General features: G+C 37.8%; 1 protein-coding gene across 6 annotated transcripts in view; it reads right to left on the bottom strand.

The window, feature by feature from the left end:
- The window catches only part of Fam126b (family with sequence similarity 126 member B), a 70,260-nt gene that overhangs the window by 3,652 nt on the left and 52,105 nt on the right, over window positions 1-14,503 (bottom strand). For 4 of the 6 annotated variants that reach the window (XM_031367580.1, XM_031367576.1, XM_031367578.1 and 1 more), the window contains exons 9-12: window positions 9,761-9,877; window positions 8,889-8,976; window positions 4,650-4,809; window positions 3,743-3,910 (exon numbers count right to left, since the gene is read on the bottom strand). In XM_031367580.1, the coding sequence (XP_031223440.1) occupies window positions 3,743-3,910; window positions 4,650-4,809; window positions 8,889-8,976; window positions 9,761-9,877 (533 nt within the window). The remainder of the gene's footprint in view (window positions 1-3,742; window positions 3,911-4,649; window positions 4,810-8,888; window positions 8,977-9,760; window positions 9,878-14,503) is intronic. The other 2 variants (XM_031367581.1, XM_031367582.1) reach the window with 1 other exon arrangement.

Raw genomic sequence — 14,503 nt, forward strand, 5'->3', positions numbered from 1 at the left:
ATCTATTTGGCAACTAACTGCATTTATACAGCTTTGTACTATATTTCTTTTTAATATCTATTAAGTTTGCCAACTCACTGCTGTAATAACTTCATAGTCACGTTTGGTCTTATGGACACACCCTTCACATTGACTTCCATATTTTCTTGTACTGACTGTGAGGCAGCAAAGGTGACTATACTCCGTATCTCTATCAGCTCCGTCCTTGGCAGGAGACGGAGTGCTGTCGCTCACAGAGCACTGCACGCTGCAGCGTGTCTCACACAGTAACTGCACTTAGTCAAAGGAATTTCATTTCGAATTTTTGTGGGATGAGAATCACATGATACAATGAGCTTGCAGTTTCCAGACAGCCCAATTCTCTTACTGAAAAGTGTGATCACACAGTTCAAAATTAATGTTTTCTTCTTTCAAAAACTGAAAATACTTTTCTCAGAATGAAAGAAAGTAAGAATCTATAAAGCAGATATTAATGTGATATTTAAGTTAAAATGTTAGAGAACAATGTAAATACTAATTTGAGATACAGGCTACCTAATAAAAATGTATATATTCAAACACAATCTTTTACTTAACATAGCACCTGAAAAGTAAAAATATTTCTTAGCTATATTTCTTCACATCGATTCATTACTTCTAAAAAAGAATCAAATTACTATTCTTAAAGCAAAAGGCAACTTGTTACAATATATAAATATAAATATAAATATCTACAGCAATTTAATATTTAATCATCATGCAAAGCCACGTGGAAATATATTTACTAAAAATAATAGCAGCTGACACTACTTCTCTCAATCCTGTCAAAAGAACTGAGTATTATGTAACTTGAAAATATACATTTTAGATCTCATTCATATTACCTCTTAATAATTGACTTATAATTAGTATAAAGATTCCAAATATTCACAAATATTAGTATGAAATGGGTTTATCTAAGTAGTTAGGACAGGAAACCGAGAGACTTAGTGCTAGCCTTGAATGTTGCTTCATGCATATCTGATGCCAAGCAGTATGGCCGTAAGAGGGTGATAACATAAAAAGCCACCATGCAAGAGAATCTACTGCTATTGTATATACTGAAATGTTGTTTCAATGTAATGGAATGATGATTACACAGAAATCACAGGCACTATCTTAGTTTAGAGTCTTTAATTTAAAAATATAACAAGCAAGCTCATTTAGATTTTTATTAGTGTTACTATGTATGTCTGCTGTGTATATGTGTAGAGGGCAGAGGACAATTAGTTTTCTTTATCCACCTTTACATGGGTTCAGATCATCAGGCTTGCAGGGCAAGAACCTTTAATAACTGAACAATTTTGCCTGCCCTAATAAACACATTTTTATTATTAAACTATCTTAAAACATCATTACTACAAATGTTTTATTTTAAAATAAGTTATATATGTAATATAAAAGTTCCAGCATTCTAGAGAATTACCAAAATTCTTGTACATTTTGATCAATTTCTTTTTCTCTGTCTTTAAAGCCCTCAAAGAAAGCCAGGTGTGCTGATGTACACTTTTAATCCTAGCACAAAGGTAGCGCAAAACTCTCTGAGTTTGAGGCCAGTCTGGTTTACAGAGTGAGTTCTAGGACAGCCAGGGCTACACAGAGAAACCCTATCTCACAAAAATAAAAACAAAAATACCACCATCACCACCAAAACCAAAACAAAATAACAACAAAATCTCAGGAAGTAAAAATGCAATTGAGTCTCAAAACATATTTCCTTTTATAGTTTTTCTGTACGTGACAACATCCATGACTCAAAGACAAGACTGAAAGGGATTTCACTGACTTTTTTGTTAATAGTTAATTTTCCTATAAATTTTGCATCTACTAATACTTACTTAAAACCACAATTAATTTAGGATAAAAGATAAAACAGTCCTTTTTTTATTCTTCTGAGACAGGGTCTCAATATGTAGCTCTGACTAGTCTGGAACTCACTATGTAGACCAGGCTGGCCCTAAGCTCACAGAGATTGACTGTCTCTGTCTCCTGAGTGATAAAATTAAAGGCTTGCACTACTACACCTAGCTTCAAACACACTAAAGAAATATATTGATTTTCCTTGAAATCTACCCCAAACGAATCATTTAACACTAACAAGAGATTCTATAGAATTAAAACAGATATTCAAGAGGAACTACTACTTGGGTTCTGTTTTCAAAGTACAGACTGATGAATTAGAAGCAATGTTTCAGCCAGTGTCATTCTTGTAAGAGTTTCTTCAACTGCTAATATATGGCATTACTTTTAGTGCAAATACTTGCAACATACTAACAGTCATATATAATCATCAAAGGTTTATATTTAGTTATCAAGAATGAGAAATAGACTTGTTCAGTTTGGATCCACTTGGGTTCCAATCTACTCATTTTCTCAATTTCTTTTCTTTCCTTCCTTCCTTCCTTCCTTCCTTCCTTCCTTCCTTCCTTCCTTCCTTCCTTCCTTCCTTCCTTCCTTGCATTTAAACAAGATGCATCTAATTGCTAGGGGTAAGATAGAAATACAAAAAGACAAAAGGGAAGGCCACATCTTCTACAGCCACGTCAAGAAGGATCTCTAAAACAGTACCAACTTTGGGGTCATTAGGTCATGCACATGCAATACTGTTAAAGTAAAGTCAATTTGGTCAAATAGGTGAGAAACTGAGGGTACATTTAGATTCTTACTGAGCATGCTCAAATTTCTAATATACCAAAGAGAAAGATTCCTTAAGTATTTTATATGTATGTTTGATCTTTAAAATAAACAGAAACCATTGATCACTTTTAAAGCTATTTACAGGTTTGTTAGTATAAGGTTTAATAGTGGTACTCCAGGACAGTATAAGCTAAATAATGAAACCATTTGGCTACAGCTCTCCTTTCCACAAAGGTAGCTCATATGACATTTCATACAAAGCAGCAGGCAGATGCCTTCCTATCAGAGAGACGTGTTCTTTTTTACAGGTATTGATGGAGCACAGAGTTCTTATGTGCAGATAATTACATTGTAGAAACAAGGATCTTCTCTGTACTTGATCTGTAAATAATACATTTCACTTCCATCTGGGAGCTATAACCACTATATATGTGTGTGTGTGTGTGTATGTGTGTGTGTGTGTTTGTGTGTAAAGGTAAAGTGTAGTATGCTCCAGGATAAGACATTTACAGAGAAAAGATGTCAGTAATTTACTACACGACTTAACCCAGCTGATGAGAAGCCAATCAGTATTAGCATTCTCTATCAGAGACTGGAAATACTTATTAATTGGACACCCTAGGAAAACAGATAAATGCCAGCTCCACTTCAATTTCTTAAATGTGCTTATGTTTTAAAATTCTCTTCACAGACTTTTAAAGAATAAATCTTAATACTTACTAATAAGGCTCATGACCATTGGGTGCATTTTTTTTCTAATGTTAAGAGTAAACATGCTCAGTAATGAAAAATTTGAAGCATTTGCAGACCTTTCATCCAGGCCCCTGCCTTGTTAGTAGCCATGCCAAGCTGCTGTTTGATGACACAGGGATGCAGACTCCAGGCCAGCGCAAATGGCAACTGAAGATTGTACCTAACCTGGTGCTAGCATATGGGAGGGAGGGTTGCTTTGCCAAGAGGAGCTAGCACACCCAGGGGTAGTGGAGACACACACTAGAATGGAAAGGTGCTCTGCTTGGGGACAGAGAGCCAGGATCCTTCTCCAGCAACTGCCTCACTGACTTCTGCCTCCTCATCTCTGTCCTACCCTCTGTTGTGGCTGCTGCTGAGTTGGGCTCCGGCGAGCCATGCTCAGGGGTCCTGCGCACCAGCACCTCCCCCTCTTGCACACGTTTGATCCCTAGGTCAGTGGAGCCGTGTTGGATCGGGGAGCCAGGAATACTCGAGTCAGCCTCGTTTGAGAAGTCAAAGCCATCTGGGATTCAACATATAAAATTTTAGTACTTTTTGTGCTGCTCTATTCTTTTCTGAGCATTCTGACCCAGGCAGATAAGAGAATGTATATATGGATATGATATTAACACAAACAGTCTATATAGTTACATGTGTGTGCACAACTTGCACACACATAAGGCAGCAGATGAACAATGTGAGTTTTGCAAATGAATGGGACAGAAAAATCAGGATCATTAAAATGACAATTTCTCTTAGGCAAGACAGCTTGACTGTTTAGTACCATATGTCTATAAAATATTGCTGGGTTTAGCTCTTAGAATAAAAAAAAGCAAATGCAAAAATCCAAAAATAAGAACCAATTCTTTTATGGATAGTTTGTATTATCTTGTTAGTTGGACCAGGCATATAGTTTTTCCCCCACAGTGCTCACACATGTACCTTTTTCCAGCTAATAGGCTGAAAGCAACTTTCTCCCCCTATTTTTATTACTAGTTTTAAGAAAAGACAAAATTTGGCTAAGTCTTATTTTATATTTTATCATCAATTGAACAGTCTAACATCTTCCTACTTTATAAACAGATATATATATATTTACATTAAAATAACTAAGCATTATCCCATTTCTAGTACTATTTTTAAATGAAAATATTTTACTTTAATTCACGAACATTAATTACTATCAAACATTTGTACACTCTGTATAAACAGTGATAAGTTGACTTGAACCCAAAAGTAAACTATGGGAATTTTCTACTTACCTTCTCTTCTCCATCTATGACGACGAATTGATGCTGTTGTAATGGCAGTCCGAGAAATTCTCGGCACTGTTGGAGTGACTTCCACTTTAAGTACTTTCTGGCCTTCTTGTGAAGAATCGGGTGCATCAAATGGTAATGAGTTTTTCATGGCATTTGCCACCTAAAATGATAAGATAAGTCTATACAATTTTACAACCAACATATAGTTTTTAACCTATACTATAATATGTTTCCATTATTTTTGAACATGTACAGCTTGTGTAACATGAAGTTGTATAATATAAAAGGACAGCGTGTCAAAATATTTATTTTTAATATTATGAATTTTTTCAGTAGGCTTTTCAAATAAAAATTTATTATTAAAATATGAGTCCTATACACTACTGGATTCTTGAAGTTGTTGAGTTTCAAAAGGAAAGAGCATTCCAAAGAAAAATGCTTAATATTTGTAACCAAGATATAAAACAAGTTAGAATAAGTTCCTGCTTTTTCATATGGTAAATAGCAGAAAACTTAATCTGTGTTAAAATGGTAACACTTTTCTGCACTCCTGTGCATCCATGAGAGATTTTTCCCTAAATGCATGCTGACAGTATGTGTCCTATGCCTCTAAGAAGAAGACTGGGAAACCTGATTTGTAAACAATTATTATCTTACTGGTTTGTCTCTTAACCAGGAGGTAGTAATCCAGCAAAGCCACTTTGAGCTAGAGGAATGCGTTTCTTTCCTTTTGCACATGGACAAGCACATGTAGGCTACATCAACCTGGCTAAGAATGATCTACCCACACAGCCCTAGAGCAGGAAGCTGTTTCAAGGCTTGATGAATGTAAGCAAGGTTAAGTGTCTACACTAAGCCCTTGTCAGTAATATAGAGGATGTGTATTTCTCTATTTTGTTTGGAATATAGAGATGAGAAAAATGCTACACACCAGTAAATTTATCTTGATCTTTAAATTAAAATGGTATAAATAAATAAAATATCTTTAAAAAACTATCCCAGGTAGAAAATGCATATACATTTTAAATATCATAGAACCGCTACAGAAAGCTTAATAACTGGTAAGAAACAAAAGCAAGTCAGATATGGTGACACTTGTAATCACAGCACCTTGAAGACCAAGACAGAATTATAAATTCAAAGCCAGACTTGGAAGCATAAGGAGGAGGAAAGGAAAGGAAAGAGGGCAGAAGAGAGAAGACCCACTACAGCTCAACCATCTAGAACCACTAGTACTTCGCCTCCTTCATATGTAGATTTAAAATTCACACATATTTTCGCACTTAACCTAAGTTATTATTTTTTCTTTATTATAAGTTCTCAAATATACAATTTTATTAAGAAAATATCAAACTTCAATTGTTCTCTGTTATGAGAACACCTAGACAACTTTTATTTCTTTGCAATTAAAGTAACACTATAGGCCAGGTGGGGGCAGCAGCGCAGGCCTTTAATTCTGGCACTCGGGAGCCACAGGGGGTTCCTCTGAGCCCAAGGTCATCTTGGTTTTACAAGGTGAGTTCCAGATTAGCTAGAGCTACACAGCCTGTCTCAAAAGTTCAAAAACGGGGAAATCAAAGTAACAGTAGAGTTAAACTTGTGGTACTTTAATTTCTTGTGCATGCCTGGTGCTCACAAAGGCCTGAAGACTGCACCACATCTCCTGGAACTGGATTTACAGATGGTTGGGACCCACTATGCTGGGAATCAAATCCAGGTCCTCTGAAGAACAGCCAATGTCCTTAGTCACTGAGTCACCTCTCCAGCCCTTTATAATACACTTTTAAGGCATTAGTTTCCATAGACACAAAGCTACATGTGGAACAAAGGATCTAAGAGAATAAGTACTCATTACAAAAGTACTTAAGCAAAGGAATGGTTAGAGTCATGTTATCACCAAAGCATAACAAATGCTTCATCTTCCCTACTATATGCTTGCATTTGTCCTTCAAACTGTATTACTGTATACCCGTACACATGCATAATATGTATGTGGAGGGCTGATACTATGCTTACATGGGGGTCAGTGAACAATTTTATAGAGTCGGTTCTCTTCTACCTTTATGTAGGTTCTGGGGATAGAATTCAAGCTGACAGATTGCATGGCCCACTGGGTCATATTTCTGGCTCAACATTTGCATTTGTATTTGTTTTTTTTTTTAAATACTTAGTGTGTATGTGCAAAGAACACAGCATGAGTGTGGAGATCACGGCTACTTGCGGGAGTAAGCTCTCTCCTACCATGAGGGTTCTGGGACTGAACTCAGGCTGCCAAGCTTGGCAGCAAGTGCCTTTATCTCGAGCCAGCTCACAGGTCCCCTACATGTTGGGAAGTATGAAATCTTTAAAGTAAAGTGCAGTTTTCTTATGTCTACAGAGAATATTTTTTCTTTTTGTATAGTGCATATTAATTTTCTTTTTTGTTTGTTTGTTTTTTGAGACAGTTTGTGTAGCCCTGGCTGTCCTGGAATTTACTCTGTAGACCAGGTGGGCCTCTGCCTTGAGTGCTGGGATTAAAGGCGTGTGCCATCACGCCCAGCTTTTTTTTTTTTTAAAGATTTATTTACTTATTATATGTATGTACACTGTAGTTGTCTTCAGACACTCCAGAAGATGGTGTTAGATCTCATTATGGATGGTTGTGAGCCACCATGTGACTGCTGGGATATGAACTCAGGACCTTCGGTAGGGCAGTCGGGGAGCTTTCTTTTTCTATTCATCTGAATAAAACTGATCAGGTATGGGGAGGGACAGAAGAGATGGCTAGATGGCCATGAGAATGAATGAAAATCTGCAACTGACGGGGTGGGGAGGTGGAGGGCATCTCCGAGACAGAGACCTGGGATAAGGGAGGCACCCAAGAATCAATGGAGGTGACCTTAGCTGTGACTCACACCATTGGGGATATAGAACCTGAAGAAGCCTATAGCCAGGCAAGAATCCCAGTGGATTGATAGAGATTTCAACCCACCCACAAAATTTCAACCCAAAATTCATACTGTCTATAAGAAACACAGGCATGGGTGTGTGTGGTGTGTGTGTGTGTGTGTGTGTGTGTGTGTGTGTGTGTGTGTGTGTAGCAGAGACTGAGGGAATGGCCAACCAATAACTGGCCAACTAGAGACTCATCCCATGGCCAAGCACCAATCCATGACACTATTAATGATACTCTGTTACACTTGCAGACAGGAGCCTAGATATCTGTCCTTTGAGAGGCTCCACCCAGCAGCTGACTCAGACAAATACAGACATCCCCAGTCACACAATGGATGGAGCCTGGGAACTCTTATGGAAGAACAGGAGGAAGGATTGCAGTGCCCAAAGGGGATAGGAACTCCACAAGATGACCAACAGAGTCAACTAACCTGGACCCTTGGGACTCTCAGAACCCCCAAGCACCAACCAAAAAACATACACGGGCTGAACCTAGGCCTCCCTGCACATATGTAGCAGATGTGCAGCTTGGTCTTCATGTGGGTCCCAAACAACTGGAGTGGGGGCTATTCTCAAAAGCTGTTGCCTGTATATAGGATATGTTCTACTAGCTGGGCTGCCTTGTCTGGCCTCAGTGGGAAAGGAAGAGCCCACCCTCACAGAGACTTGAAGTGCTAGGATGGAGGAACACTCAGGGGGGTCTGACTGGCTCAGAGAAGGGGAGGGGGGATAGGGAAGGATTGTGGGAAGGGGTGACAAGGAAAAGGGCACTGAGCAGGATGTAAAGTAAGTAAAAATAAATTAATTACAACAACAATAACAAACCTCTGTGATTGTCCTCTCTTTAACTGGGCTTTCCTATCTAGTCTAGAATAGCCAGGAACTTACTAAGTAGCCGAGGACTGTTTCCTTCTTGTGACAATCTACCTGCTTCTATGTGCTTCCAGGTGCACCTGGTTTTCTCTTTTCTTAAGGATTTCAAAATACCTCCCTACCCCCTGGTTCTTCAAGACAAGCGTCTCTCTGTGTAACGTTGGCTGTCATGGACCTTACTCTTGTCATGGACCAAGCTGGCTTTGATCTCAGAGATATGTCCACCACCACTGCCTGGCTAAAACATTTCATTTTTCAATTTACCTCAATACTCACCTTCCCTTTGCCCCATAGAAATATTTTGACCACATATATGCTTTAAGAAGAGTCAACATGCCTCCAGAACAAGACCTAAATAAATAGACTTCTATTCTCCATGGAAAAAAAGTATATATATGTTAAAATGAGCAAACAAACAACTAAAAAGCTTACCAAGAGTGGCTGAGAAAAGAGTTCTAGCTGAGCTCTATAAATGATGTCATCCAGTACTTCCTGGCCAAGGTCCCACTGTCCATTATACCTATGGGATGGATTAGTTAGTACTTTCAATATCTATCTCTAATCTTTAGAACTTAAAAAAAAAACAAAACCAAAACTATCCCAAGTTCTCCTGCTTTAGTTATAAAAGAAAGCTCTCACTTCAAGGTTATCACCTCTGACTTGCCCTATGTTTATAGTAGCTTACAGATGTTTCTTTATACAAATTATTTTTAGCATGTATTGCTATTCAGAATAATCAATTTAAAGTATTCATGATAATAATGATAATGAACTATATAGAAACAATAGTTTTCCATACAGAAAATCTAAAATTTATAAGACGGCTCTAATTTTATGACTAATCATGTTATTAATTGGCTATTTATAAAGTGCTGAATAGGGATGGCGAGATGGCTCAGTGGTAAGAGCACTGACTGCTCTTCTGAAGGTCCTGAGTTTGGATCCCAGCAACCACATGGTGGCTCCCAACCACGTAATGAAATTTGACGCCCTCTTCTGGTGCGTCTGAAGACAGCTATGGGCCCGGAGCGAGCAGGGCCTGAGCGAGTGGGGTCTGAGCGAGTGGGGCCTGCAGAGGTCCTAAGTTCAATTCCCAGCAGCCACATACATGATGGCTCATGGCCTTCTGTACAGCTACAGTGTACTCATACACATAAAATAAATAAAATAAATCTTTAAAAGTGTTGAATAGAAACCAAACTAGAAAACAGGGTAACAGGCCTACATGAAACAAAAGAGTCTGTAAAGAAGATAAAGAAATACAAAATTTTCCCATGTGTAGAAGAATTCTTCTTCCTACTTACATGGCATAGTAAACTCCTGTGAGAAGCTGCACCATAAATTCAGGATCTAATACGATTCGACCACAGAGTTCCTTCCACTGTTTCTCATGTTGTCGTGGAAACCCACTCACACAAACCCTAGAAAAATATAGCAATTAACATTTGACTTCCTGACTGACTAAATTTATAAATGACTCATCCCTCAGCTACTGACACCTGCTAAATGCCAGAGTCATGATCAGGTGGAGGATGTTGGTTTTTAATTTTTTAAGCATAAAAAATTTAATTTTTTAAGCATATTTAACTCATAAAATATGGATTCTAGTGGACTCCATAAAATGTAGTAAGTTTCCTCAAATAGCTAACAGCCTCTTTCACAGACATCCTTTTTCTGCCCCCCTCTCCCTCTCTCTCTCTCTCTCTCTCAAACATAAATACATAGCTTTTTACCCATCCTAAATTGTACTGGGGAATTCCTGGATAGTACATAAATATTAAAACAACATTTCAAAATACTGTTGTTTGTGAGACCAGTATTATTTATTTGATGTTTTATTTAAGCAAAATTAAATGTGCACAACTGTTACCCATTCATTTTCTTCCTTGTGCAGCCCAGTACTGGGATTGGTGACTCCCACAGGCAGTGGGGTGTTGTTCCTTCCATAGTGGAAACACGGCGAGCAAAATCTAACAGCAAACTGTGCTGCCTGGACATCAGTAGCACCTCTGCTCCTTGACACTGGAGACCAAGGACTCGGGTAGCTACTGGGCTGTATGAACTTTGTTTTCTTTCTTTTTGAGGCAGTTTCACTGTGTAATTCGGGTTGGTTTGGAACTGTATGAAGGACAGGCTATCCCCAAACCCACAGAGATCCATGTGCCTCTGCCACTTGAGTGCTAGGAATAAAGACTGGGATTATTGTTCCTATAACCAAGCTTGCTCTTGAATCTCTTTTGTACCCTGTTGTATATGTCAGTATGCTCTTCTAAATTATACTCTATTTTAACACATTAGCCTGAGAATCTTATTTGTTGCAGGATATGTGATCACACTGCAAACCCAGTGATTGTATTATATACTGAAAAAAGCATTTCTAGTTGTGGTGTGACTCATTCCTTAGAACACACCTTTAACGCCTCTGCTGGAATACAGAAATGCACTTAGTACACACCATAAACCCCAGACAATGAAGGTGAAGTTAGTCTGTAGAAGGATGGACCCATGTTTGAAAGTGATGGCTAGTTGAGTGGTAGACAAATTGACCAATTAGAAAAATATCTGACAGAAGAGGATATGTCCAACTCTCATTAGAAGAAAGGGAAGAGAAGCTACTTGAGGGAGCCTTGGAGTGACAGAAAAAAAAAGGGGGGGCATTTTTACTGGGAGTTTTACAGAGACAGGTTACAGAGAGAACAAGCTAGACACAGGTGAAGATAGAACAAGCCAGAGAATGAGAAAGAGCCAGAAGATTAGAACAGATTGCCAAAGTTGATATGAGGTCAAGAAGAGCAATGAGGTCAGCCAGAGGCTCAGAGAGGAGTCAGACTGAATCAGTTAGCTTGGAGAGGAGTCTGAGCCAGAACAGCTGAGTTGAACCAGCCATTCAGAGCTCAGAAAGATCTAGGATGAGGTGAGCTTATTCAGCAGCAAGTCTATAATTGTAAGGCTGACAACATTCTAGGCCTACATTAGATTATACGAGGCTAGAACTTCCAGGACTAGGCCCAGGTTAGCAGACTGAGACAGTAAGCCTCTGAGACAAGAATTACAATGCAGGAGAACAAAAGTTACAGTTACATCTTAATGATATACAAGAGGTATAAGAATGGCTATGATGCCCACCAGGAGATGCTATCACCTCTGTAGATAGTAACAACAGAGATCACTAAACCCACCAGTAGTTAAAATGAACATCATGAACAACTGCCTTTCATTTCACTGAGATGCTTCCAGAAGTTCTATCTTAATAGTTATAGTGTTAAGTAGCAACTTATAGTGTGCTTGTGTTCATAACTTTATCAAGTTAATTATAATAGTAGGTTCAGAAGAAAAATTGTAGTGCCTTATAGTCTCAATCAATTAAAAATTATATACATATATAGAATATAGTAAAGTAATAAAAATACTACAACTTGAAAATAACATTATATTGATAATATTGACACATGCTTATAATCCCAACACTCAAGAAACAGAAAGGAAGCCAGTCTGACCCACACAACTAATGTGAGTTCAGCCTCACCTATAGAGAAGTCTAGTATTAACCAAAAACCAAGATGAAGCTTGGGCTGGAGAGGTGGCTCAGTGATTAACAGCACTGATGGCTCTTCTAGAGGTCCTGAATTCAAATCCCAGCAACCACATTTGGCTCACAACCATCCATAATGAGATCTGACACCCTCTTCTGGTGTGTCTGAAGACATCCACAGTGTACTCATATACATAAAATAATAAAATAAAATCTTTTTAAAGATGAAGCTTGATCATTCATTCTCTACAATAGTAGATACCAAATTACTGTGGTACTTACATACTTTTATATGTTTAAAATAATCCAATGATTTTATCGTATCAACAGTCACACACTAGAAACGATCATTTGCAACTATTAAGAAAGGATGAAAATGTGAATATCAATGAAAAAAACAAGGACAAGGTTAAGAACAAAGTTTTTAGAAGTTATCCAGGGGACATAGAATCTAATTAAGAGATAAGAACCTTCTTCATCATTAACATTATAAGTGGGATACAATAATATACTAAATTTTAAGATAATCTGTAAATTCAAAGTTATGGATAACTTAGATTAAGATTTCTGCCAGTTACTCAAACTAATGAGCTACATTATAACCAAGACTGTGTTCCTTTCAGTAACAGAACAGCAATGTGAACTTGAGTGTTTCTCAAGACAGCTTTTTGATCCCTAGAGCCTTCCTTTCTGGTATCTCTATCCACTAAGGGTGGAACATGTCACTTGCTTCTATTCAACACAATGTAGCAAAGTTGAAAGGATTCTACATTATTTGTACATTATGTGTATAACTATTCCTAAAGTAACATCATGCTGGATACTCTCAATTGACTCTACCTTTGAAGAAGCAAGCTGTGAGGTCTTAAGCTGTGTAAAAGAGGCCCATGTGTCATCAATGTGAGGATGGAGTCCAGCAGACAGCTAACTAGATAAAGAAACCTATAATCCTACAACTATAAGAACAGAATTCAGGCCAAGTGCTAAGTCTTGGAAGACTACAATTCCTTATATCTTTCTATAGCTTTAAAAGACCTCCAAGTTGCCAGGTGTGGTAGCACCTGCTGTTAATTCCAGCACTCATGAGGTGGACATAGGCTGATCTCTGAGAGTTAGGCTAGTTATGTCTACATAGGGAGGGAGGTCCAGGCCAGCCAAAACCATGTAGTGAGATCCTTGTCTTAAAAAAAAAAAAGACTTTAAGAAGAGGCAAGCCTAATAAAAACTATGAAATAATAAATGTGTGATGTTATAAGCTGCTAACCTTGTGGAAGCTGATTTTTCTTTTTAAAAATTGTTTAGTGTGTATTTGTATCTCACAGTATGTCTGTGGAGGTCAGAAGTTAACTTCTGGGGACAGTTCTCTTCTCCCACTGTGTCATCATTTCCGCCACTGTACTTCATCCAACAAGAGCCTTCTGAGTTTTGCTGTGGCAGCACTGGGTTATAGATGAAAGCTACTGCACCCAGCTTTGTAATTTGTCTTTTGGAGAGTACATTCACATTTTAAGGGTTTCTTAACTAGCTCATTTACCTAGTAAGCCATCTTGCTGGTGCAAGAATTTGTTACATAGCAAAAGAAAGGAACTGCATATGAATTTTTTTCTTTTCCTGAGACAGGGTCTCTGTGTAGTCCTGGCTGTCCTGGATTTTGTTCTGTAGTCCAGACTAACCCTGAAGTCAGAGATCAGCCTGCCTCTGCTTCCCGAGTGCTAGGATTGCATGTGATTGAACTCTGGGAGCTGGGAGTAGGAAGTGAGGAAACTCAGTTTCTGAAGGGAGAAGTCACTTGGAATACATAAGCTCAGAACTCAAAGTCCATAACCCTAACCCAATTTATACTACTTATATATTTTTCTATAGTAGATATGTAAGTTTCAGCCAAGCCTAACTTCTTAAGAAATTCTGAAATAATATAGACTATAATGTGTAGCACACAGAGAATGCTCCTTTGCCATCACACATATAATTGGCACAGTACAGATAACAGTTTACAAAATATAAAAAGGAGCATGTCTATAATCCTAATGGAAGATCAGGAGTTCAAGGTCAGCCAGCACTATATGAAGCCATGTTTTAAATAAATAAAAATGTATATGGGAAAGATACACATTATTTTAAAAAATAATCTATTACTTTTAATAATATGCATTGGTGTTTCATCTGCATACATGTCTGTGTTAAGGTGTTAGGTCTTCTGGAACTGTAGTCACAGACAGTTGTGTGCCGCCAAGTGGGTGCTAGGAACAGACCCAAATCCTCTGGAAAGGCAGTCAGTGCTCTTAACTGCTAAGCCACCTCTTTAGTCCCAAGATTTGCATTCTTAAAGTTTTTCCCATATACCAGTTCATTTTCAAAATTCTTACTATGATTTAAAAAAATGCAACTAGAAAATGATTTGATGTATTCATAAATAATCCTAAACTTAGTAGACTTGACCTAAATCATTGAGCTAGGAAATATTCTGTTGAATATTAAAATAATTTTCTTTTTATAATTTTTTTTTTTTTTTTTT

Source organism: Mastomys coucha, unplaced genomic scaffold (genome assembly GCF_008632895.1).
Source record: "Mastomys coucha isolate ucsf_1 unplaced genomic scaffold, UCSF_Mcou_1 pScaffold14, whole genome shotgun sequence".
Classification (NCBI taxonomy): Eukaryota; Metazoa; Chordata; class Mammalia; order Rodentia; family Muridae; genus Mastomys; species Mastomys coucha.